At 43.4% G+C, this 21,301-nt stretch overlaps 1 protein-coding gene across 1 annotated transcript in view; it reads right to left on the bottom strand.

Moving 5' to 3' along the window:
- MEF2A (myocyte enhancer factor 2A) overlaps positions 1 to 21,301 on the bottom strand; it is a 297,626-nt gene that overhangs the window by 203,706 nt on the left and 72,619 nt on the right. The window contains 1 exon segment of the mRNA XM_030189732.1: positions 5,144 to 5,328. Coding sequence (XP_030045592.1) covers positions 5,144 to 5,197 — 54 coding nt within the window. The 5' untranslated portion in view covers positions 5,198 to 5,328.

Raw genomic sequence — 21,301 nt, 5'->3', positions numbered from 1 at the left:
AGGACTAGGTATAGAATTGTTTCCCCTTTTGTTGGTTCCTGAACCAGCTGCTCCATAAAAGAAGTCCTTGATTTCATCAAGGAATTTTATACCCCTTGCATGCCCTGATGTTACATTTACCCAGTCAATATCGGGGTAATTGAAATCACCCAATAATACTATGTTCCCCGGTTTATTAGCCTCCCTAATTTCTACACCTGTCTGTTCATCCTGGTCAGGTGGACGGTAGTACATTCCTACTACTATCCTTTTCCCCTTTACACATGGATTTCTTTCTGTAGGGATTCCAAGATATGTTTTGTGTCCTGCAGAATTTTTAGTCTATTCGATTCAAGGCCATCCTTAATATATAATGCTACCCCTCCACCAATTTGATCCACCCTATCACTGTGATGTAATTTGTACTCTGGTATGACAGTGTCCCATTGGTTATCTTCTGTCCACCAGGAGTCGGAGATGTTTATTATAGTGGAGGAGTGGCCTAGTGGTTAGGGTGGTGGACTTTGGTCCTGAGGAACTGAGTTCGATTCCCACTTCAGGCACAGGCAGCTCCTTGTGACTCTGGGCAAGTCACTTAACCCTCCATTGCCCCATGTAAGCCGCACTGAGCCTGCCATGAGTGGGAAAGCGCAGGGTACAAATGTAAAAAAAAAATAAATTTACAAATCTGAAGAATCCTGAAAAAAAATAGACAGGTGGCAATCCTAGCTTCCTGAGACTTGAGCATATCGGACAAGGCCCCCCCTAAACGTTTGAGCTTGAGGCATGTGCCTAATTTGCCTATTACTTAATCCAGTCCTTTTAATAGCTGCCCTACATAAACTTGCTCAAAACTCTTGTAAACCCTATATTACATTAATAGCAGGAACGAACTGGACAGCTTAACAAAGTAGCTTATTAAATGACAGCAGAGAAAGACCAGCAAGGCCCACCGAGTCTGCCCATGATGGATAGATCTGGGGTACAAGATCTTAGTACAGCCAAAAGGTATAATTTTCCAGAGAATCTGGGAACCATCTGAAGCAAGAAGTAGAATACTGAACTCTCTATAATTTTGGACAGAATACTTCAGTTCCCATTCCACTCCATAAAACTAATCTGTAATTTTAATGGGGGATGGGGGGGGGATAGAGAGAAGGGTAGGAAATATAAAGTTCAATGTCTAGTAAAATAATAATTGTTCTCAGGCGGGTTTTATGACTTTTTCTTCATGATCTAGAGACGACAGGTTTGCTTAAGTGTATTACTACTCATGTTAAGTCTTAATGTTTATTGCCTTTGACATTGTGTATGTTGATGTATTGCCTGTGGTTTATTAATAAACAGAATTTAACATACAAAAATGGAACTGGGTTGAGATGCTCTTTTTTTACCGCTCAATGGTCCCATTCATAGCTTTCCCAGGAGCATCAACTTGTGTATTAGCGGGTCAATGCTCCCAGGAGAAGTTACCACCACCACCATTGCAAGTGGTAACTTCCAATGAACAGCAGTTTGTGAAGTTTTACGCAAACTGTGTTATTTATAATGTATAATGAGCTTCTCTAAGTGTATCTGGATTCTTTGCAGCTCGCTATTTAGTATGTATTGAACATTTCTGTGCTTCAGCTGCCTTCCTTGCAAAAAAAATGCTCATTACTGCCAAACATGAATTGACCATAACGCAGCTTTATAAACACAGCTCTAAGTTTGTAGCTGAGGCAGTTGAGGGTAAAGTGGCATTGCCTAAACTCATAAGGAGCATCAGAAGGATTTAAATCCTGGTTCTTAGCCTGTTGCTCTAACTTGATACAATCCATGGTACTAAGCCATCTAGACTACTGCAATGGAATCTAAGCGGGATGCAAAGAACAAATTATAAAGTAACTCCAAACCGCTCAAAACACAGCAGCCAGGCTTATATTTGGAAAAACAAGATTTGAAAGCGCCAAACCCCTATGAGAAAAACTGCACTGACTGCCAATCAAAGAACGCATTGCATTCAAAATCTGCACCCTGGTTCATAAAATCATCTACGGAGATGCCTCGGGATACATGACAGACCTCATAGACCTACCAACCAGAAACACATCAAGATCAACACGAACATACCTAAATCTCCACTACCCAAGCTGCAAAGGACTCAAATACAAATCAACCTATGCATCTAGCTTTTCCTATATAAGCACACAACTATGGAACATATTACCAAGCACCGTGAAAACAACAAACAACCACCTAAACTTCCGGAAATTACTAAAAACTAAGTGTTCAAAAAGGCATACCCTAACGATCCAACTTAAATGCCTTAACCCTGCAACACAACGAAACCAAAGCTTGTACTGGACATAACTTAACTCTTCCTCCTTACGATTCCCTAATGTGTCTGTCACACATGAACTGTACTCTACCACATCACTGTGTATTTGTTCATACCGGTATTGGCGATCGCCTTTACGATACTAGCCAGCTTATTTTCGAAAGAGAAAGACGCCCATATTTCGACCCAAATCAGGAGATGGGCGTCTTTCTCTCATGGGCGCCCAAATCGGTATAATCGAAAGCCAATTTTGGGCACCTCCAACTGCAGTCTGTCATGGGAACGAACAAAGTTAATGGGGGCATGTCGGAGGCGTGGTGAAGGCGGGACTGGGGCGTGTTTATTGGCCGAGAGATGGGTGCGCTCGGCCGATAATGGAAAAAAAAAGAGCGCCAGAAGTGAGAATTTGGGTCACTTTTTAACCCTTTTTTGTCACAAAGTCACCAAAAAGGGCCCCAACTGCCCAAATGACCACCGGAGGGAATTGAGAATGACCTCCCCTGACTCCCCCAGCGGTCACTAACCCCCTCCAACCAAAAAAAAAAAAAAACTGTCAAAACTTTTTTTCCCAGCCTGTATGCCAGCCTCAAATGTCATATCCAGGTACCTGGAGCAGTTGTTAGTGGGTGCAGTGGACTTCAGGCAGGTGGACCCAGGCCCATCCCCCCCTACCTGTTACACTTGTGATGCTAAATGGGAGCGCTCCAAACCACCCCAAAACCCACTGTACCCACATGTAGGTGCCCCCCTTCAGCCATAAGTACTATGGTAATGGTGTAGAGTTGTGGGCAGTGGGTTTTGGGGGGGATTTGGGGGGCTCAGCACCCAAGGTAAGGGAGCTATGGACTTGGGAAGTATTTAAAAAATTTTTTTTAAACTTTTTACAAGTGCCCCCTAGGGTGCCTGGTTGGTGTCCTGGCATGTGAGGGGGACCAGTGGACTACGAATCCTGGACCCTCCCACGACCAAATGCCTTGGAGTTGTTCGTTTTTGAGCTGGGCGCCTTCGGTTTCCATTATCGCTGAAAACCGATACTGCCCAGCTCAAATCCGCTCAAATGTGATGCATTTGCCTCGAAACAAAAGATGGACGCCCATCTTTTTTGAAAAAACGGTCTCTCCCGCCCCTTCGCGTACCCGTCCTCCGAGATAGGCGCCCATGGAGATGGGCGTTCGCGTTCGATTATGCCTCTCCACGTAAGCCACATTGAGCCTGCAAATAGGTGGGAAAACGTGGGATACAAATTTAACAAATAAACCACCAGACTACTCTTGCACTCCCATGAATACTTACTTTTCACACAAGTTTCAACTCATAATTCTGTGTGAAAGGAACTACAGAAAGTTGACAGCACATGAAAAGTTGCTTTTATTTGCTATACTGAATAAGAGTAGCTAAATTATGGGACTTGTTTTGCAGCTACTCAAACGTATGTCTTTGAAACTCAACTGCCAAGTGGAGTTTTGGATTAGCCTAAATAATGATTTAGACTAACAGTTTAATAAATTCAGCAGGCATTAAGCCGTGATTGGCTTTGTGGCAAGACAGGTACTACCACACCTCCTCATTGTGTGTGAGGCACAAGATGAAGCACAGGACCTTGCATTAACCAACACCGGCAGTTGTGTTTATCTTATTGTATTCCCAGGAGCAGATTATTATGTTGATAGAGAAGATTGTTTACAAGTTCCATTTTCAGGATACAGGCAGCTACAGTAACCCCAGGGAGCTGCAACTGTACAGGAAAAGAAGGCAGCAGATGCTAGACTAACAGTCAATAACAGCAAATAAAGACCCAAATGAGCCATCCAGTCTGCGACATGGAGAGGGTTCTAATCTTCCATTCAATGCAGGCCATGCCGCTCCCCCGCCCTACCTGAACTGCTGCTGAGGACCGAAACTGGGATCTTCTGCATGCAAAGTAGATGGCCTTCCACTGAACTACATGCACAGCCTTTATTGATTATTTTCTTACTAGTAAAAAAGGCCCGTTTCTGAGAAATGAAACGGGCGCTAGCAAGGTTTTCCTCGGAGTGTGTATGTTTGAGAGAGTGTGTGTGAGATTGACTGTGTGAGAGAGAGGGAATGTGCGAGAGTGTGTGTGTGTGACAGAGAGAGTGTGACTGGGTGCGAGTGTGTCTGACAGTGATAGTGTATGTATGAGAATCAGAGTGTGTGCCAGGGGCCCGGCCCATCACTCCCTCCTCCCTCCCAGTTCCAGGGTCTCCCTCCCCCCTCCCTGTGTACTCCAGCTGACCTTGTTAATCACCCTGGGCAACCACTCCAGGTGCCTGAGAAAACAACTGTGGCAGGGGTTAATTGCTTTACTTGCAACTCTCTTTTCCTTTGTGTACTTGCTAAACCGGATATCTATGCCACCTCAAGTTTCCGGTTGGAGGCTTCAATTAGAACGTTGGAGGTGCCTTTTATATATAGAGATTAGGCCAATTAAATGTTATAGGCAGTAAGGAATTTAATCAAAACTTGAAGTCTAAAATCTGGGTTGAATTAGGGATCAGCTATTAAGGCTGTATGTTAAGGTTGGAACCCTGATGACTAGCATTACTGCTCGCAACGCTTCAAATTTATGCTAATTCGATGATTTTTCATACGCTCCACTACATGCCCAACACATGTGTGCACATTAAATTGTTACATTTAAGTACAAGGAAAAACTTATCGAGATGCAAATATATCCATGTTACATTAATAAGGAGCCAATTAAAAAAAATTGGGTAATACATTTTGGGCAAAAATACCCTAACTGCAATGCTCAGTTGTCCACATGAGATGCCGTTATAAAGAAAAGTGAAGAAAGCTTTCAGAAATAAATATATTTCTTACCTGCCGATTCCGTTCATCCATGATTCTTGTAATCTGTATTTTCTTTCTTCCCATTTTCACTTTCTTCCTCCTTTTTATAATCCAGTAAAAAACTGTAATCCAAATAGTGCCTCTTCTTACTGTCCTAATGCATTGTACACAGTTTTGCTTCCTCTTCTAAATCCTGGTGGATCTTCCTTAAAAACCTAAAAATAAATTTATACTGGCAATCAGCACAAACCTCAAACAAGCTGTATTTTGGATACAGAGAAGGGGAGTGGTTTGTGGGATCGAAGGGTAAGGGACTGCATGTCAATCTTGCTGGGACATTTATAAAATTGGACTTACATGGTTTAATTGTGCATATTTGTGGAAAAATAATGGTTAACAAAATACAACATGTAACTAACTAGTAGACAGAAAAAAATGAAGACAATTACAAATATATGCTGTAAATTATTGCTGTATACCAATAATGCAAAATGGAGGGGAGGGGGCCTCACACTAATATCTAATACTGAGGCAGCCATGGCATAATTATATATATAAGAAATGATATTAAAAGCTTGAAGTTTGAATTCTAGCTTTTTACCTGGTAACTAAAGTGAAGGAATGTCATCTGGTTTAGGTTATTTACGTTTGCCGGGCTGGGTTAGAAAGGTCAGAGACAGGAATTTCTTTCACCCTTGTGAATTGCCAATGCTAGCTCAACATTTGTATACTGTTAGGCATACTGTAGTTTAAAGCTGAAATACTATTTCAGAAGTTCTTGATATGTAGATTTTGTTATAAGAAGATAGCTTAGATATTCCTGATATTTAGAATATGTCTTATAAGAAATACTGATTCTGTGTATTCTGTGTAGTTAATAGGTAGAAAACCTTTTTAAATTCTGTATCAATTCTTTGTCTGATGTTTCTAAGCAAAGACTGCAGTGAAGAGGTCAAACATGTGTTTTGACTTATCTGCAGTTCTGGCTGGTTCAATGTATAAGCTGATAGGTGAAAAAGGTCAGGAAAAGTCTTGATTAATTATAGCTAAGTGTAGGACTGGCCTCCTGAAAGTAATAACAGACCATAGCCGTATGCTATTAAGTAAGATTGACTTTTGACCTCTTTAATGAATGCCAGAGTTTAGTTAGCAGTTAGTATGAACCAGACTAGGAATATGAGAATAACCAATCTCACTAGGGCCTCTTGGTCTCTAAGGGAACCCAGTTTAAGCTATAGATGAGACATTAATCATAAGGAAAATATAAGAGTTCTGGAGACCAAATGTCTGGCATGAGGGGCCCCAGGTTAGAGGTCAGTTTGAGGAATACCAAACCTATGTAACTGATATTTCAAAAGTAATGATTGGTTGAGGCAAAGTGACCAATCTATTCCTTAACCAATTGGAGAGTAAGGGGGGGGGGCAAGGCTAGGAGGGGGATAGAACAGTATTTAAGTAGGAGCAGAAGCAGTTTACGTCAGAAGGAGCTCAGAAGAAAGAGAAGGACAGAAGGAACAGACAGAAGAAGGAGAAGACAGCATAAGAAGAGAGCTGAGACAAAGACACAGAGAGCTGAGACAGAAGAGAAGAGAGCTAGAACTGATGTTCTGCTTTGTTTGCTGGCAAATAAAGAAGATTACTTTCTCATTCTGGTGTGTGCTGTCTGACTCCTGAAGTATCACAAATTCCTATCTCAATTCCTGCAACAATTCTTGGTGGCAGCGGTGGGATGAATCCTGCATTAATCCCAGTACCCAACTGACTGGAGAACATTCGCCGGGTATGTATTCTGTATTCTGTATTGTAATTCTAGCTAGAAAATTGTAAATCAGCCCCTCAAACAAATTGAGGAAGGAGAGCCTGATCAACTCTCAGCGAAGGCCCTAGTACCTTCTAGTCGCGGGGACTAGAAGCGAAAACGCTTGAGCTTATCTGTATCTGAGAAATCTGAAATTGTTGGGTGGGATTTTTTGTGCAGAATGTGTGATGCGTGAATGTTAAAAGAGTGGGGACCCCTTACTGCACTCTCAAAAAAAAAAAAAAACCTCCTTCCCTTTTGTGTGTTGTAACTGTAAGCATTATGGGTGGGACATCATCTAGACAAATTGATACCCCCCTAGATTGTATGCTTAAGAACTTTAAAAAAGGCTTTTTAATTAATGACTATGGACAGACTTTAAGCTCAAGTACTCTAAGAACCTTGTGTGAAGTTGAGTGGCCATCTATGGGAGTGGGGTGGCCCCCTAGTGGCAGCTTAGATATTGAAGTAATCCGGAAGGTCTACAGCATAGTTGTAGGAGAACCAGAATATTCTGAACAACTCCCTTATATAGATTCCTGGGACAGTCTTGTGACTGACCCTCCCTCGTGGTTGAAAACTTATATGGGATCCCCAGTAAAATTCATGTTAGGCCGTGTTCAAAGAAAGATTAGAAAATCTAAACTAGAAGAGGGAAAGAGCCCCAGGAAGCCTACCACCCAATCGGTGGCTTCCGCCCCTACCCTGTCTGAGAAACCCATACTCTCTGATGACCCCTCAGACCTTGAGCCACCACCTTATGGCCCATTGTTGGGGTTCCGTGCTACCCCCAGAGATCCACGCCGCCCAGCCCAAGCCTCTCCAGCACAGGCTTCTCCGGATAGTTCTTCCCCTCCTGTGCCAAACCTGCCACACCCTAGGTTGGACTTTTCACCCAGTCTCTACCCTTCTGTGCCACATCCTCTCCTGTTAACCTCTGAAGACCCGTTTTGGGTTCCACTCCCTGACTCCTCAACTCCCGACAGCCCAGCCTCTCCTTCTAATACCCCTACCCACTCATTAGGGGCCCGGCATCCCTTTCAATGGACTGAATCACCTGTGACCACCTCTCAGTCTATGAGTACCCCTCCCCATCCCTCAGGGGTTCAACACACCTCCACTGAATGGGTTAGACCCACTGCAATTACTTTTGAGCATGATAGGAGGGTAGCTCCTAGCTCTACCTCAGGTTCCATTCCCACCTCCTCGAGAGTTCTGCCACTTCGTCAGGTAACTACCACTCGACCGGATCCTAATAATCAGGGTCAGGTTATACAGGCACAGGCCTATCAGTATGTACCCTTCACAACCACCGATCTCCTGAATTGGAAGACGCATTACCCCTCTTATACTGAAAAGCCTCAGGCAGTGGTGGACCTAGTGGCTAGCATTATGGCCACCCATAACCCAACCTGGACTGATTGTCAACAACTTCTCCTGACCCTCTTCACAACTGAGGAGAGGCGGAAGATTTTGCAAAATGCTGAGGCCATCACGCGAGCACGTGCTCCCGAGAGGACACCGGACCTAGAGGGGTGGGTTAGAGCTCGGTTTCCTCGCGCAGCTCCAGATTGGGATCCAAATGATGGGCAGCACTATGAACTGTTGTCTGGCTATTGCCGGGACTTACTGGAAGGTATGAGGAAAGGCATAAAGAGGCCCATTAATCTGGCAAAGGTCTCTGAAATTCTCCAAGGGGCAACTGAATCCCCTGGGGCCTTTCTAGAGCGACTAATTGAAGCCTACAGAACATACACCCCATTTGACCCTGAAGCCCAAGAAAACCAGAGAATGGTGAATAGTGCATTGGTGGCCCAGAGTATGCCAGATATCCGGAAGAAGTTGCAGCGTCAGGAGGGATTCGCAGGGATGAATACCACCCAGCTAATTGAGATCGCAACCAAGGTTTTCATTAATAGAGATCAGGAGGTGCGCCGAGAGGCTGACCGGAAGATGCAGAAGAAGGCCGACCTTTTAGCGGCAGCCATTACTAATTCCACCCTTAACCGAGGTCGACCTCTAGCTAATGGGAAGCCAAAGTGGGACCCCGGACCACCAGCCAGGCCCCGAGATTCCTTCAATCAATCCCGGCCAAGGGGGGAGAATCCCAGACCAAGATTGGAGAGGGATCAGTGTGCCTATTGTAAGGAAAGAGGGCACTGGAAAAATGAATGCCCCCAGAGGCGCCAGGGACTGAGAAGGGGACCAGGAGATCGAGGAAGCCGAGGCCGAGTTCGAGAGGGAAGATATGAGCCTCCTGAATCTGACATCATCGGGATAGCCGAGATGGCAGAATGGGACGAATAGGACAGACCGGGTTCCTACAAACTGGGCTCCCAGGAACCTATGGTCAAGTTAACTATAGGGAGCCGCTCAATTCCATTCATGATTGATACAGGAGCTGAACATTCTGTTGTGACAGAGCGATTACCGCCTGTGTCTGGAAAAACTGTCCGAGTGGTGGGTGCCACGGGGGTGCAGAACCAGAGGCCCTTCCTGACAACCCGTAGATGCCAATTAGGCTCACACATAGTCACTCATGAATTCCTGTATATGCCAGACTGTCCAATCCCTTTGTTAGGCCGAGACCTGCTGTCCAAGCTTAGGGCCCAAATTTCCTTTGACTCTGATGGCCAGACTTCAGTCTCCTTTCGGCCCCCGACATCCAGCCCTAAGGGTATATTGAGTTTCTGCTGCCCTCTTGAAGAAGAATGGCGGCTGCATCAGTCGCATGGCCAAGTTGACCTACCCCTGGCAGACAGCTTTCAGGTCAGTGGGGTATGGGCAGAAGATAATCCCCCAGGGTTGGCCCGAAATATTCCTCCTGTCCATGTAGACTTACTTCCAAGTGCCCGGCCAATCCATCTTCGCCAATACCCAATTCCCAGAAAGGCTCTGGAAGGGATTCAAGCACATCTGAATCGTCTGTTATCCCATGGAATTATTCGTCCTTGCCAGTCTCCATGGAATACGCCATTGTTGCCAGTTCAGAAGCCAGGGACTGAGGACTACCGGCCAGTCCAAGACTTACGAGTGGTCAACAAATCCACTATCTCATTACACCCTGTAGTGCCTAACCCATATGTCCTGTTAGGATTGATACCTTCTGGAGCTACCCATTTCACGACACTAGACCTAAAAGATGCCTTCTTTTGTATTCGGGTGGCCCCAGCCAGTCAATTGCTTTTTGCCTTTCAATGGGAAAACCCAGTAACAGGAAGGAAGCTTCAGTACACATGGACCCGCCTGCCACAGGGGTTCAAGAATTCCCCCACCATTTTTGGGACTGCCCTAGGACAAGATCTTAAGACTTTTAAATCTGAGCCTTCCAGGCGAGTTTTACTCCAGTATGTAGATGACCTCCTGATTGCAGCAGTGACCCAGGAAGAGTGTTTTGAGGCTACTAGAGAATTGCTGGAGCTACTCTTGGATGCAGGCTATAAGGTCTCACGCTCAAAGGCCCAACTTTGTCAGTCAGAAGTGAAGTATCTGGGCTTCTGTATTTCCCAGGGAAGTAGGAGACTGGATGTTAGTAGGAAGCAAGCAGTTGCTGCAATTCCCCAACCCAAGTCCAGAAGAGAAGTTAGGGAATTTCTGGGAGCAGCCGGATTCTGCAGAATTTGGATTCCAAATTTTGCATTGATGGCGAAACCCCTTTACCAAGCCACAAAGGGGGGTGAAAAGGAACCATTTGAATGGGGACCTACAGCTCAACAATCCTTCATTGCCATAAAGAAAGCCCTACTCCAAGCCCCTGCGTTAGGCCTTCCTGATGTGGAGAAACCTTTCTCACTGTATGTCCACGAGAGACAGGGGGTTGCTCTGGGTGTGCTGACCCAGATGATGGGATCCTGGCAGAGGCCTGTTGCATACCTGTCTAAACAGCTGGATGGAGTGGCTAAAGGATGGCCAGCCTGCATGAGGGCCATTGCAGCAACAGCCTTACTGGTCCAGGAAGCTGATAAGTTGACCTTGGGGCAAGAACTGGTTGTTAAAGTCCCCCACGCAGTTCTTACCCTCATGGAGTATAAGGGCAATCACTGGTTTACAAATAACCGTATGGTTAAGTACCAAGCCAGCTTGTGTGAGAATCCACGGATACACCTGGAAACAGTGGCTACATTCAATCCTGCTACTCTTTTGCCAGCATCTGAGGGACCACCGGATCATGACTGTATCCAAACCATGGATGAAGTGTACTCCAGTCGACCAGATCTTAAAGATGTTCCGTGGAGGGACCCAGATGTAATTTATTTCACAGATGGAAGCAGTTATGTGGAGAACTCCAAGCGACTGGCAGGCTATGCTGTGGTGACAGAGGACAAGGTGATAGAAGCAAGAGCCCTGCCCCAAGGAACTTCAGCCCAGAAAGCAGAACTTGTGGCCCTCATACGAGCTCTGGAGTTAGCAGCAGGACTGGTAACCAACATTTATACTGATTCTAAGTATGCCTTCACAACCCTACATGCTCATGGAGCTTTGTATAAGGAAAAGGGACTCATAAATGCTGCAGGCCAACCTGTTAAGTATGGACCTGAAATACTTCAGCTGCTAGAGGCTGTGTGGGCCCCTAAGAAGGTAGCTGTCATTCATTGTAGGGGACACCAAAGAATAGATACTCCAGTGGCCCGAGGGAATCGCCATGCTGATCGGGTGGCCAAGGAAGCTGCTCGAGGACCCCCAGCAAGTACTGTGACTCCCCTGTTCCAAATTCGATTGCAAGAATGGACACCTATGTATACCCAAATGGAAGAGAAATGGGCTCAAGAAGAAGGTGCAGTAAGGAGACCTGATGGCTGGTTACATCTCCCTGATACCAGAGTTCTGGTGCCACGCCACCTAGCTTGGCCTGTAGTGTCTCAAGCTCATGACCTATCACACTTAGGGAAAACAGCACTAGCCCGTCTACTCAGTCGAGTAGTGGTGCTGGAAGGATTGGATAGTCTGGTTGCCACTGCCTCTGCCCGATGTACTCTCTGTGCCCAGAATAATGCTCGTCAGGGACCCCGTATTCCACCAGGAGTTCAGTCTAGAGGACTAACACCCTTTGAGTCCCTAGTTATAGACTTCACAGAAATGCCCAGGAGCGGTAGGCTCCGATACCTCTTAGTTATGGTCTGTACCTTTTCTGGGTGGGTGGAAGCATATCCTACAGTTACTGAGAAAGCCACAGAAGTAGCTCGAGCCCTCCTTAGGGATGTCATCCCCAGGTATGGACTGCCCCTTGCCATAGGTTCAGATAATGGTCCCGCCTTTGTTGAAGCTACACTTCAGGCCCTGTCCCGCGCATTGCGCATTACCTGGAAATTGCATTGTGCCTACCGTCCCCAGAGTTCAGGGCAGGTTGAGCGAGCAAACAGAACCTTGAAAAATAGCCTAGCAAAGATTTGTCAGGAAACCCAATTGAAATGGCCACAGGCATTGCCACTAGCCCTCTTCCGCCTCCGATGCACCCCAACTAAAGGAACAGCCCTCTCTCCCTTTGAAATTGTGTATGGGAAGCCCCCAGCCATTTTACAGGGAATTAAGGGAGACATAGGGATTTTAGGGTCTGCCCAGGTGCAGGAGCAGGTAGCCCTCCTGGGTAAGATAATTTCTGAGCTTCAGTCTTATGTGAGAGAAATAAACCCTGTCCCCTTCCAGGCTCAGGTACATTCCTTCCTGTCAGGGGATAGAGTTTGGGTGAAAGACTGGAAGCTCCAGCCTTTGGGGCCCCGGTGGAAAGGACCTTTTACTGTTTTGCTTTCTACCCCTGCAGCTGTGAAGGTCGCAGGGATTACTCCATGGGTCCATTGGTCTCGAATTAAGTCTGCTGACCAGACTGAGCCCAGCACGGATCAGACGGAGCCTAGACAGTGGAGAGCAGAAAGTGATCCAGCGGAGCCATTGAAGTTGCGCTTGACCCGAACCAAAGAATCTACTAGCTGAAAAGAAGGGTCAACTGTATACTGCAGGAGCTGCTGAACTTCGGCTTCACACTGAGACTCTTTCTTGCCCTGATTCTGGCTTTCTTGGAATTTGAGAGCTTGATCCTTATCAGTTGAGGGTCTATCCCAACTGGTATAAGAACTCAAAGACTGAGAACACTATATGAGAGTAATCTGTGATTAGCACAGACTGTTGAAATATTATTGCTTAATTAGTTTGCTGTATTTGTTTTAGATTAGGAAGAAAGAAAATGTTAGTAGTTTGGATGCTTTTGTTGTTTTCTACTCCTTGCCTCCTTGTTCCTAATACCCCAACTCGCTCCAACCTTTGGTTACACTCTGTCCAGGAACTAATTAGCCAGGCAAAGATTACTTCCCCTTGTATTGTGTGTTCCCGATTTTCTCCTTATACTACAGATGTCCCAGCTGTACCTGTCCCTGTGCAGCTCCCAGCTCTTATACCTCCCTATTTTTCGAGTTCAGGCCCTTGGAGCCAGGATTATACTTGGTGGTCCTTTTATAATGCTACTTCCCCCTCTGACTCTTCTCTAAGGCCAGTTTTTACGTCTCCCTATCCAGCTTCTGGAGTGTTTTGTTTAACAAGAAGCATCTCAACTGTTCTTCCCATTCCCTGTAATTATACTAATGTTCTCCCAGAAAAAGGAGAATCTGTGTGGGTAGTTTCTCCAGGTACTCCTATGTGCCCTGCTACCATACCTGTAGATTATGACCCAGGTGATTATCTGGCTCCTAAGCGTACCACTGAGAAGACTATAGTGTCCAAGCTTATTTTCTACTTTCATAAGTCCCCGGGGTATGAAGAGTTACTAACAAATGAGCAGCCTGTCACAATTGGGGATTGGCGCCTATGGTGTGCAAAGTCTCCATTTCGTCTTCGTTCCCCCTGGGATAGGGGCTCGCATTATGGGCACCCTAAGTACCCTGTCCAGCCTGAGCCAACATTTATTGGGAACTTTCCTCACCCTCTCCTTGGTCATTACTGGCTCTGTGATAATGTCCTCCACATGATTCTTCCCCCCTACATATGATTTTTGTGTATTGGTAACCTTGAATTATTTTCCTAAAGTTATTCCTCTTAAGCCACTATCCCCGCACCGCTCTAAGCGAGAGGCTTTGTCCTTACCCTCCTCCGTTGCCACAGAGGATGAGGCGATTGAATTAGCCCTCCAGTATATTAATTCTACTTATCCTCTGACTAAAAAGAGACTTGTAGCCCTTTCTGCCACAGCCTGGATTCCAATTGGGGGCCCGGTAGCGGGTATTACTGAACTAGGTATGGCTACCCGGAGACTTCAGTCCCTACTCCATGTTCTAGTTCATGAGCTGAACGTGGTAGTCAATGCATTGCAGGATCAAATTAATGAATTAAGTATAGTTTCTCGGTATAATCGTATGGGCCTTGACTATCTCTTTGCAGCCCAGGGTGGTCTCTGCACAGTGCTAAATTCTTCAGAGTGCTGTACTATTGTCATAAATAGGACGCATGTAGTTAGGCATGCCATGGATAAAGTCCTACAGTTGGCCAGCCTTAATGTGGAGGATTACCGAGGAGGATTAGACCTTACCTCCTGGTGGTGGTCATTGACCTCCTGGATACGCCCCTTGTTCATTTCCCTAATAGTCTTAGTTTTAGCAGGGTTGTTGTTTTGTTTCCTGGCCTCATGTGCTTCGGCAGTATGCCGTCGAACCTTAACAAGTAGGGTAATGGTGGTTCATAAGTCTATTCCCAGTTAGGATCACTATAATCTCCAGAGTTTGAGTTGTGAGACTTATCTCTGCATAAGCTGATTTTAGTCTCAAAGGGGGGAATGAGGCAGCCATGGCATAATTATATATATAAGAAATGATATTAAAAGCTTGAAGTTTGAATTCTAGCTTTTTACCTGGTAACTAAAGTGAAGGAATGTCATCTGGTTTAGGTTATTTACGTTTGCCGGGCTGGGTTAGAAAGGTCAGAGACAGGAATTTCTTTCACCCTTGTGAATTGCCAATGCTAGCTCAACATTTGTATACTGTTAGGCATACTGTAGTTTAAAGCTGAAATACTATTTCAGAAGTTCTTGATATGTAGATTTTGTTATAAGAAGATAGCTTAGATATTCCTGATATTTAGAATATGTCTTATAAGAAATACTGATTCTGTGTATTCTGTGTAGTTAATAGGTAGAAAACCTTTTTAAATTCTGTATCAATTCTTTGTCTGATGTTTCTAAGCAAAGACTGCAGTGAAGAGGTCAAACATGTGTTTTGACTTATCTGCAGTTCTGGCTGGTTCAATGTATAAGCTGATAGGTGAAAAAGGTCAGGAAAAGTCTTGATTAATTATAGCTAAGTGTAGGACTGGCCTCCTGAAAGTAATAACAGACCATAGCCGTATGCTATTAAGTAAGATTGACTTTTGACCTCTTTAATGAATGCCAGAGTTTAGTTAGCAGTTAGTATGAACCAGACTAGGAATATGAGAATAACCAATCTCACTAGGGCCTCTTGGTCTCTAAGGGAACCCAGTTTAAGCTATAGATGAGACATTAATCATAAGGAAAATATAAGAGTTCTGGAGACCAAATGTCTGGCATGAGGGGCCCCAGGTTAGAGGTCAGTTTGAGGAATACCAAACCTATGTAACTGATATTTCAAAAGTAATGATTGGTTGAGGCAAAGTGACCAATCTATTCCTTAACCAATTGGAGAGTAAGGGGGGGGGCAAGGCTAGGAGGGGGATAGAACAGTATTTAAGTAGGAGCAGAAGCAGTTTACGTCAGAAGGAGCTCAGAAGAAAGAGAAGGACAGAAGGAACAGACAGAAGAAGGAGAAGACAGCATAAGAAGAGAGCTGAGACAAAGACACAGAGAGCTGAGACAGAAGAGAAGAGAGCTAGAACTGATGTTCTGCTTTGTTTGCTGGCAAATAAAGAAGATTACTTTCTCATTCTGGTGTGTGCTGTCTGACTCCTGAAGTATCACAAATTCCTATCTCAATTCCTGCAACAATACCATTAGCATGCTCTTATCATTACCATAATAATCCTGAATATACTTCAGTTGTAACCAAATGTTACTATAATTTTAAGCCTGTGAGGGTCTTTTCAGTAGCAGCACCAACTCTTGAACTTGTCATCATTTGAGTTTTTTTCCAGAAGTGGAAGTGTGGCCCTAGTGGTTAGAACAGCAGCCTGAGAACCAGGTGAGCTGTCTTGTGACTCTGGGGAAGTCACTTAAACCTTCACTGCCTCAGGTACAAAAATAAGTACCTTTATATACTATGTAAACCACTTTAGAGGACCTTTTACTAAGATGTACTAGCGTTTTCAGCAGGTGCTAAACGCTGAGACGCCCATTATATTCCTATGGGCGTCTCAGCATTTAGAAACGCTAGCGCACCTTAGTAAAAGACTACCTTTGACTGTTACCACAAAGGCGGTATATCAAATCTCATCCCTTTTCCCTGGTCTTTTTTTCCCCTCAAGCTTTTGAGTTACTCTTGTTGAAAACCAATGAGTTATTTCACAAATGTTACCAATAAGTACATAAGTATTGCCATACTGGGACAGACTGAAGGTCCATCAAGCACAGAATCGTTTCCAACAGTGGCCAATCCAGGTTACAAGTACCCGCAAGATCCTAAAACAGTACAATACATTTTATGCTGCTTATCCTAGAAATATTTTCCCCAAGTTCATGACGATTGTCATTGCGGCATAATGTAAGTCACACTGAGCCTGCAAAGAGGTGGGAAAATGTGGGATACAAATGCAGCAAAATAAATAAATAAATAAATGGCTTATGGACTTTTCTTTTAAGAATCTATCCAAACCTTTTTTTAAACCCGCTAAGCTAACTGCTTTTAGCACATTCTCTGGCAACAATTCCAGAATTTAATTACATGCTGAATGAAGGGAAGGGAAGGGAAATGGGACCTGATATATCGCCTTTCTGACGTTTTTGCAACTACATTCCAAGTGAATTACATATATATTCAGGTACTTATTTTGTAACGGGGCAATGGAGGGTTAAGTGACTTGCCCAGAGTCACAAGGAGCTGCAGTGGGAATCAAACTCAGTTCCCCAGAATCAAATTCCACTGCACTAACCACTAGGCTATTTTCTCTGATTCATTTTAAGTTTACTACTTTGTAGCTTCATTACGTGCCCCTTGGTCCTAGCATTTTTGGAAAGATTAAACAAGCGATTCACATCTACCAGTTCCAATGTATGCATTATTTTATAGACCTCAATCATATCTCCCCTCTGCCGTCTTTTCGCCAAGCTGAAGAGCCTTAGCCGCTTTAACCTTTCCTCATAGGAAAGTCATCCCCATCCCCTTTATCATTTTGTCGCCATTCTCTGTACCTTTTTCTAATTGCACTATATCTTTTTTGAGATGCAGTGACCAGACTTGAACTTCCCCATTGTTACATTCTACTGTTCCATTCCCAAACTATGTTTGACTTTGACTTGTTTTCCCAAAATATGTTTGACTTCGACTGACTTCCCATAACTCTTCTCAATATAACCCATAACCATATTGTAACCAATGTAATTCCATGACTCACAATGTATTGTAAGCCACACTGAACCCGCAAATAGGTGGGAAAATGTGGGATACAAATGCAATAAATAAATAAAATAAATAAATATTCGAGGTGCGGTCGCACCATGGAGCGAAACAAAGGCATTATAACATCCTCATTTTTGTTTTCCATTCCTTTCCTAATAATACCTAACATTCTATTTGCTTGCTTAGCCACCGTCACACACTGAGCAGAAGGTTTTAACGTACAATCAACGATGACACCTAGATCCCTTTCCTGGTTGGCGACTCCTAATGTGGAACCTTGCATGACGTAGCTATAATTCGGGTTCCTCTTTCCCATATGCATCACTTTGCACTAGCTCACATTAAACGTCATCTGCCATTTGGATGCCCAGTCTCGTAAGGTCCTCTTGCAATTTTTTACAATCCTCTTGTGATTTAACAACTTTGAATAACTTTGTGTGGTTAGCAAATTTAATTACCTCACTAGTTACTCCCTTCTCTAGATCATTTATAAATATGTTAAAAAAAGCAACGGTCCCAGCACAGACCCCTGGGGAACCCCACTATCTACCCTTCTCCTTTGAGAAAACTGTCCATTTAACCCTACTCTCTGTTTTCTATCTTTTAACCAGTTTTAATCCACAAAAGAACACTATCTCCTATCCCATGACTCTCCAGTTTCCCATGGAGTCTTTCATGAGGTACTTTTGTCAAATGCTTTTTGAAAATCCAGATACACACAATATCGACCAGCTCACCTTTATCCACGTTTGCTCATCCCTTCAAAGAAATGTAGTAGATTGGTGAGGCAAAATTTTCCTTCACTAAATCCATGTTGGCTTTGTCTCATTAATCCATGCTTTTCAATATGTTCTAATTTTGTTCTTTATAATAGTCTCTACCACTTTGCCAGGCACCGACGTCAGACAATATTATTTTATACCTTACATTTTGTCTGACATTGGAAAATACCTCCACGAAAGCAGATCATATTCATAAAAGTGGTTAATAAATCTCAATAAATTAATATTTTTAAACACATAATATGGCCACCACAAGAACTAAAAAGAAGCATAAAAATAAAATCTAGCATTCATTTCAAATGAAAACCAAGAAATAAATATAAATACAAAAACAATGGCTAAAACATCCACTTTAATAATTAGTAAAACTCAATATAGACATGTTTTGGTTTATGCTGCATCATGGGTATGACGTATTTATAAAATAATTAAAAAGATATTTGTAACAAACTTATACCCACCACTGCATTTTGGACGCAATCAAGTAAGTTTCCTTCTGATTGCTACCAATGAATAGCTATGACATTTCTCAAAAAGATCAACCTTTCAACCTAAATATAATTTAATAAAGAGTATATATAAGAGCCCCTCTGCTAATAATTGAGAAAAAAATTTAACACAAAATATTTTACCTATGGTTAACTTTCCTTGGTGGCTTTATGTATTACAAGTACTTCCCTTGAAGCTCCCAAGCAAAAATCTATTTTTGATTTGAAGGTATTAACCCAACTTTTGGGAGTGGTAAGCCGCCAAAGTATGATTGGAGAGTTTATATGGCAATTAACGGTACAGAGAGTTGGGTTTGGAGAGTTTGAAGAAATATGATCTTGCTTCCCCCTACTGCACGATCTCCGTAACTGGTTCCTTGATAGGATAATATGCATGTACCAATGGAACTGGACTATTTATTACCATACTAGTAAAAGAAGCCCGTTTCAGAGCAAATGAAACAGGCGCTAGCAAGGTTTTCGTCGCCAACACCCCGTTCCCTCCCTCCCTGGCCAACCCCTTCGTTGTTCTGGCATTGCTCCGCCCCCAACATCATGACGTCTGACACGAGGGTGGGGCCCAGAGCGATTTCCCACCCCCCCACCTCCCTCCCTCCCAACCCCTTCATTGTTCTGCCATTGCTCCACCCTCGAGGGCGGGGCCCAGAGCGATTTCCCACCCCGCCTCCCTGCCTCCCTCTTCGTTGTTCTGCCATTGCTCTGCCCTCGAGGGCGGGGCCCGGAGCGATTTTGGTGGCTTCACCACCACGAACCTGCGAACCTTTTTGAAGGAAGTCAGAGCTTGGCTTCACTGATGTCAGTGTCCTGAGAACGTTGAGGGTGAGTTTTATTATAGTAGATATTTCAATTATCTCTTACATCTTCCAATTAGGGCCTTGCCTAAAGAGTTTAAACCTAGTACACTGCTTATACCTATGATTGCTTTCTGGACAGAAAATCGTATTTGGGGGACAAAACCCCAATGTTAGCAACTTTCTCCCATTTTTGAGGAATGATCAATTTTACTGGGGTTGGTATACCATAGTGTTTCAACGATGGGCAGAAAGAAGAATATATTTGTTGTCACATTTGAGGAAAACAGATGGTATGCCTAAAACTTACACAAACATTCTTGCTACTGTGGAGGAAGCCCTGGAAGCATTCTAGCATATTATCAGGCAAGACATTACTTAAGCTGGGACAGGTGAAAAGAGTCATGTAATTTTTCAAAATTTGGGGGAGAAGATGACAAAGGTCTGACGTCAGTTTCACAGTTCCATAAAGCTTTATTGGAGGTCTATACCTCGAAAGATTTTCAGTAATTGTTGGACAAATAAATGTGGATCTTGAGGGTCAATAGGTTGCAAACACTCATATTCATTGCATTCTATATCTGATCTTATTTGCCTTTATTTGAACTCGAGTATTCTTGGTATAAGTGTCATACATAAATAAACAAATAAATATTGACATTGATCCAAGGTATACCGCAGACCTACTATTAATGCTGACTTATGAGAGAACAGATTTCATGTAATATTGCAGGCATACCAGTAACAGCACCAGGCTTATTTTTGGGGTTGGTGCCCACTTCTATATGCTTAAAATGCAGGACTGCTGTAGGGACTTTTGAATGATCTGTGGAACGGTATTGAGACACAATTCTTTTGAAGGACATAACGCTGTATTTACAACAAATTTGGGGTCAAAATGTATTCCCTACCCCTCTGGGTTTGGCACTAGGGTTCTTAACAAATTTAGGATACTGGGGAAATCAATTTCTTTGGATGGCTCTTCTCCAATACTGGGTTCAGACACAGAAGCCTTTCATTTGCACTGGCACAATAAATTAACATGCACTACTTTTATTGGAAGTGCAGGATACCAAATTATCCATGAAGAAACAAAAATGAATTTGCAGAGCTATTGTTAGTAATATATAATTTATCTTTAAAATCAAGCATGATACTGGAAGATTGGAGAGTGGCCAATGTAACGTCAATTTTTTAAAAAGGTTCCAGAGGTGTTCCTGATGTCAATGCCAGGCAAAATGGTAGTGACTATCATAAGCATGAATTAATGAGACAAAGCCAACATGGATGTAGTCAAGGGAAACCTTGTCTCACCAATCTACTACATTTCTTTGAAAGGGTGAATAAACATGTGGATAAAGATAAGCTGGGTCATTATTGTGTATCTGGATTTTCAAAAGGCATTTGACGAAAGTACCTCATGAAAGGTTCCTGAGGAAATCAGAAAGTCATGGGATACAAGGTAATGTCCTACTGTGGATTAAAAACTGGTTCAAAAAGATAGAAAACAGGGTAGGGTTAAAACATGATTTAAAAACTAAAATAGGCAGAAAGAAATACCAGTGTTGCAATACAAAAGATAAGAGCCAGAAGGAAGCAAAAGGTTGTTGCAGAAAAAGCAAAGTATAAAGGAGTTCAGAAAGTCAAAAAATGAAAAGATTTACTTTGAGCATGAAGAGATGGAGACACGGAAAAGAGAAAGACGCACTCAGGAAGGACAAGACCATAGTAGAAAAAAAAAATAACGAATTTGTTGCAGTCAAAAAAGCAAATAGAACCATTAGGAATGATTGAGAATGGAAT

The sequence above is a fragment of the Microcaecilia unicolor genome, chromosome 1, assembly GCF_901765095.1.
Source record: "Microcaecilia unicolor chromosome 1, aMicUni1.1, whole genome shotgun sequence".
In the NCBI taxonomy this organism is placed as follows: Eukaryota; Metazoa; Chordata; class Amphibia; order Gymnophiona; family Siphonopidae; genus Microcaecilia; species Microcaecilia unicolor.
The sequence above is the reverse complement of the archived record's forward strand: the minus strand, read 5'-3'. Positions and strand labels throughout refer to the sequence as shown.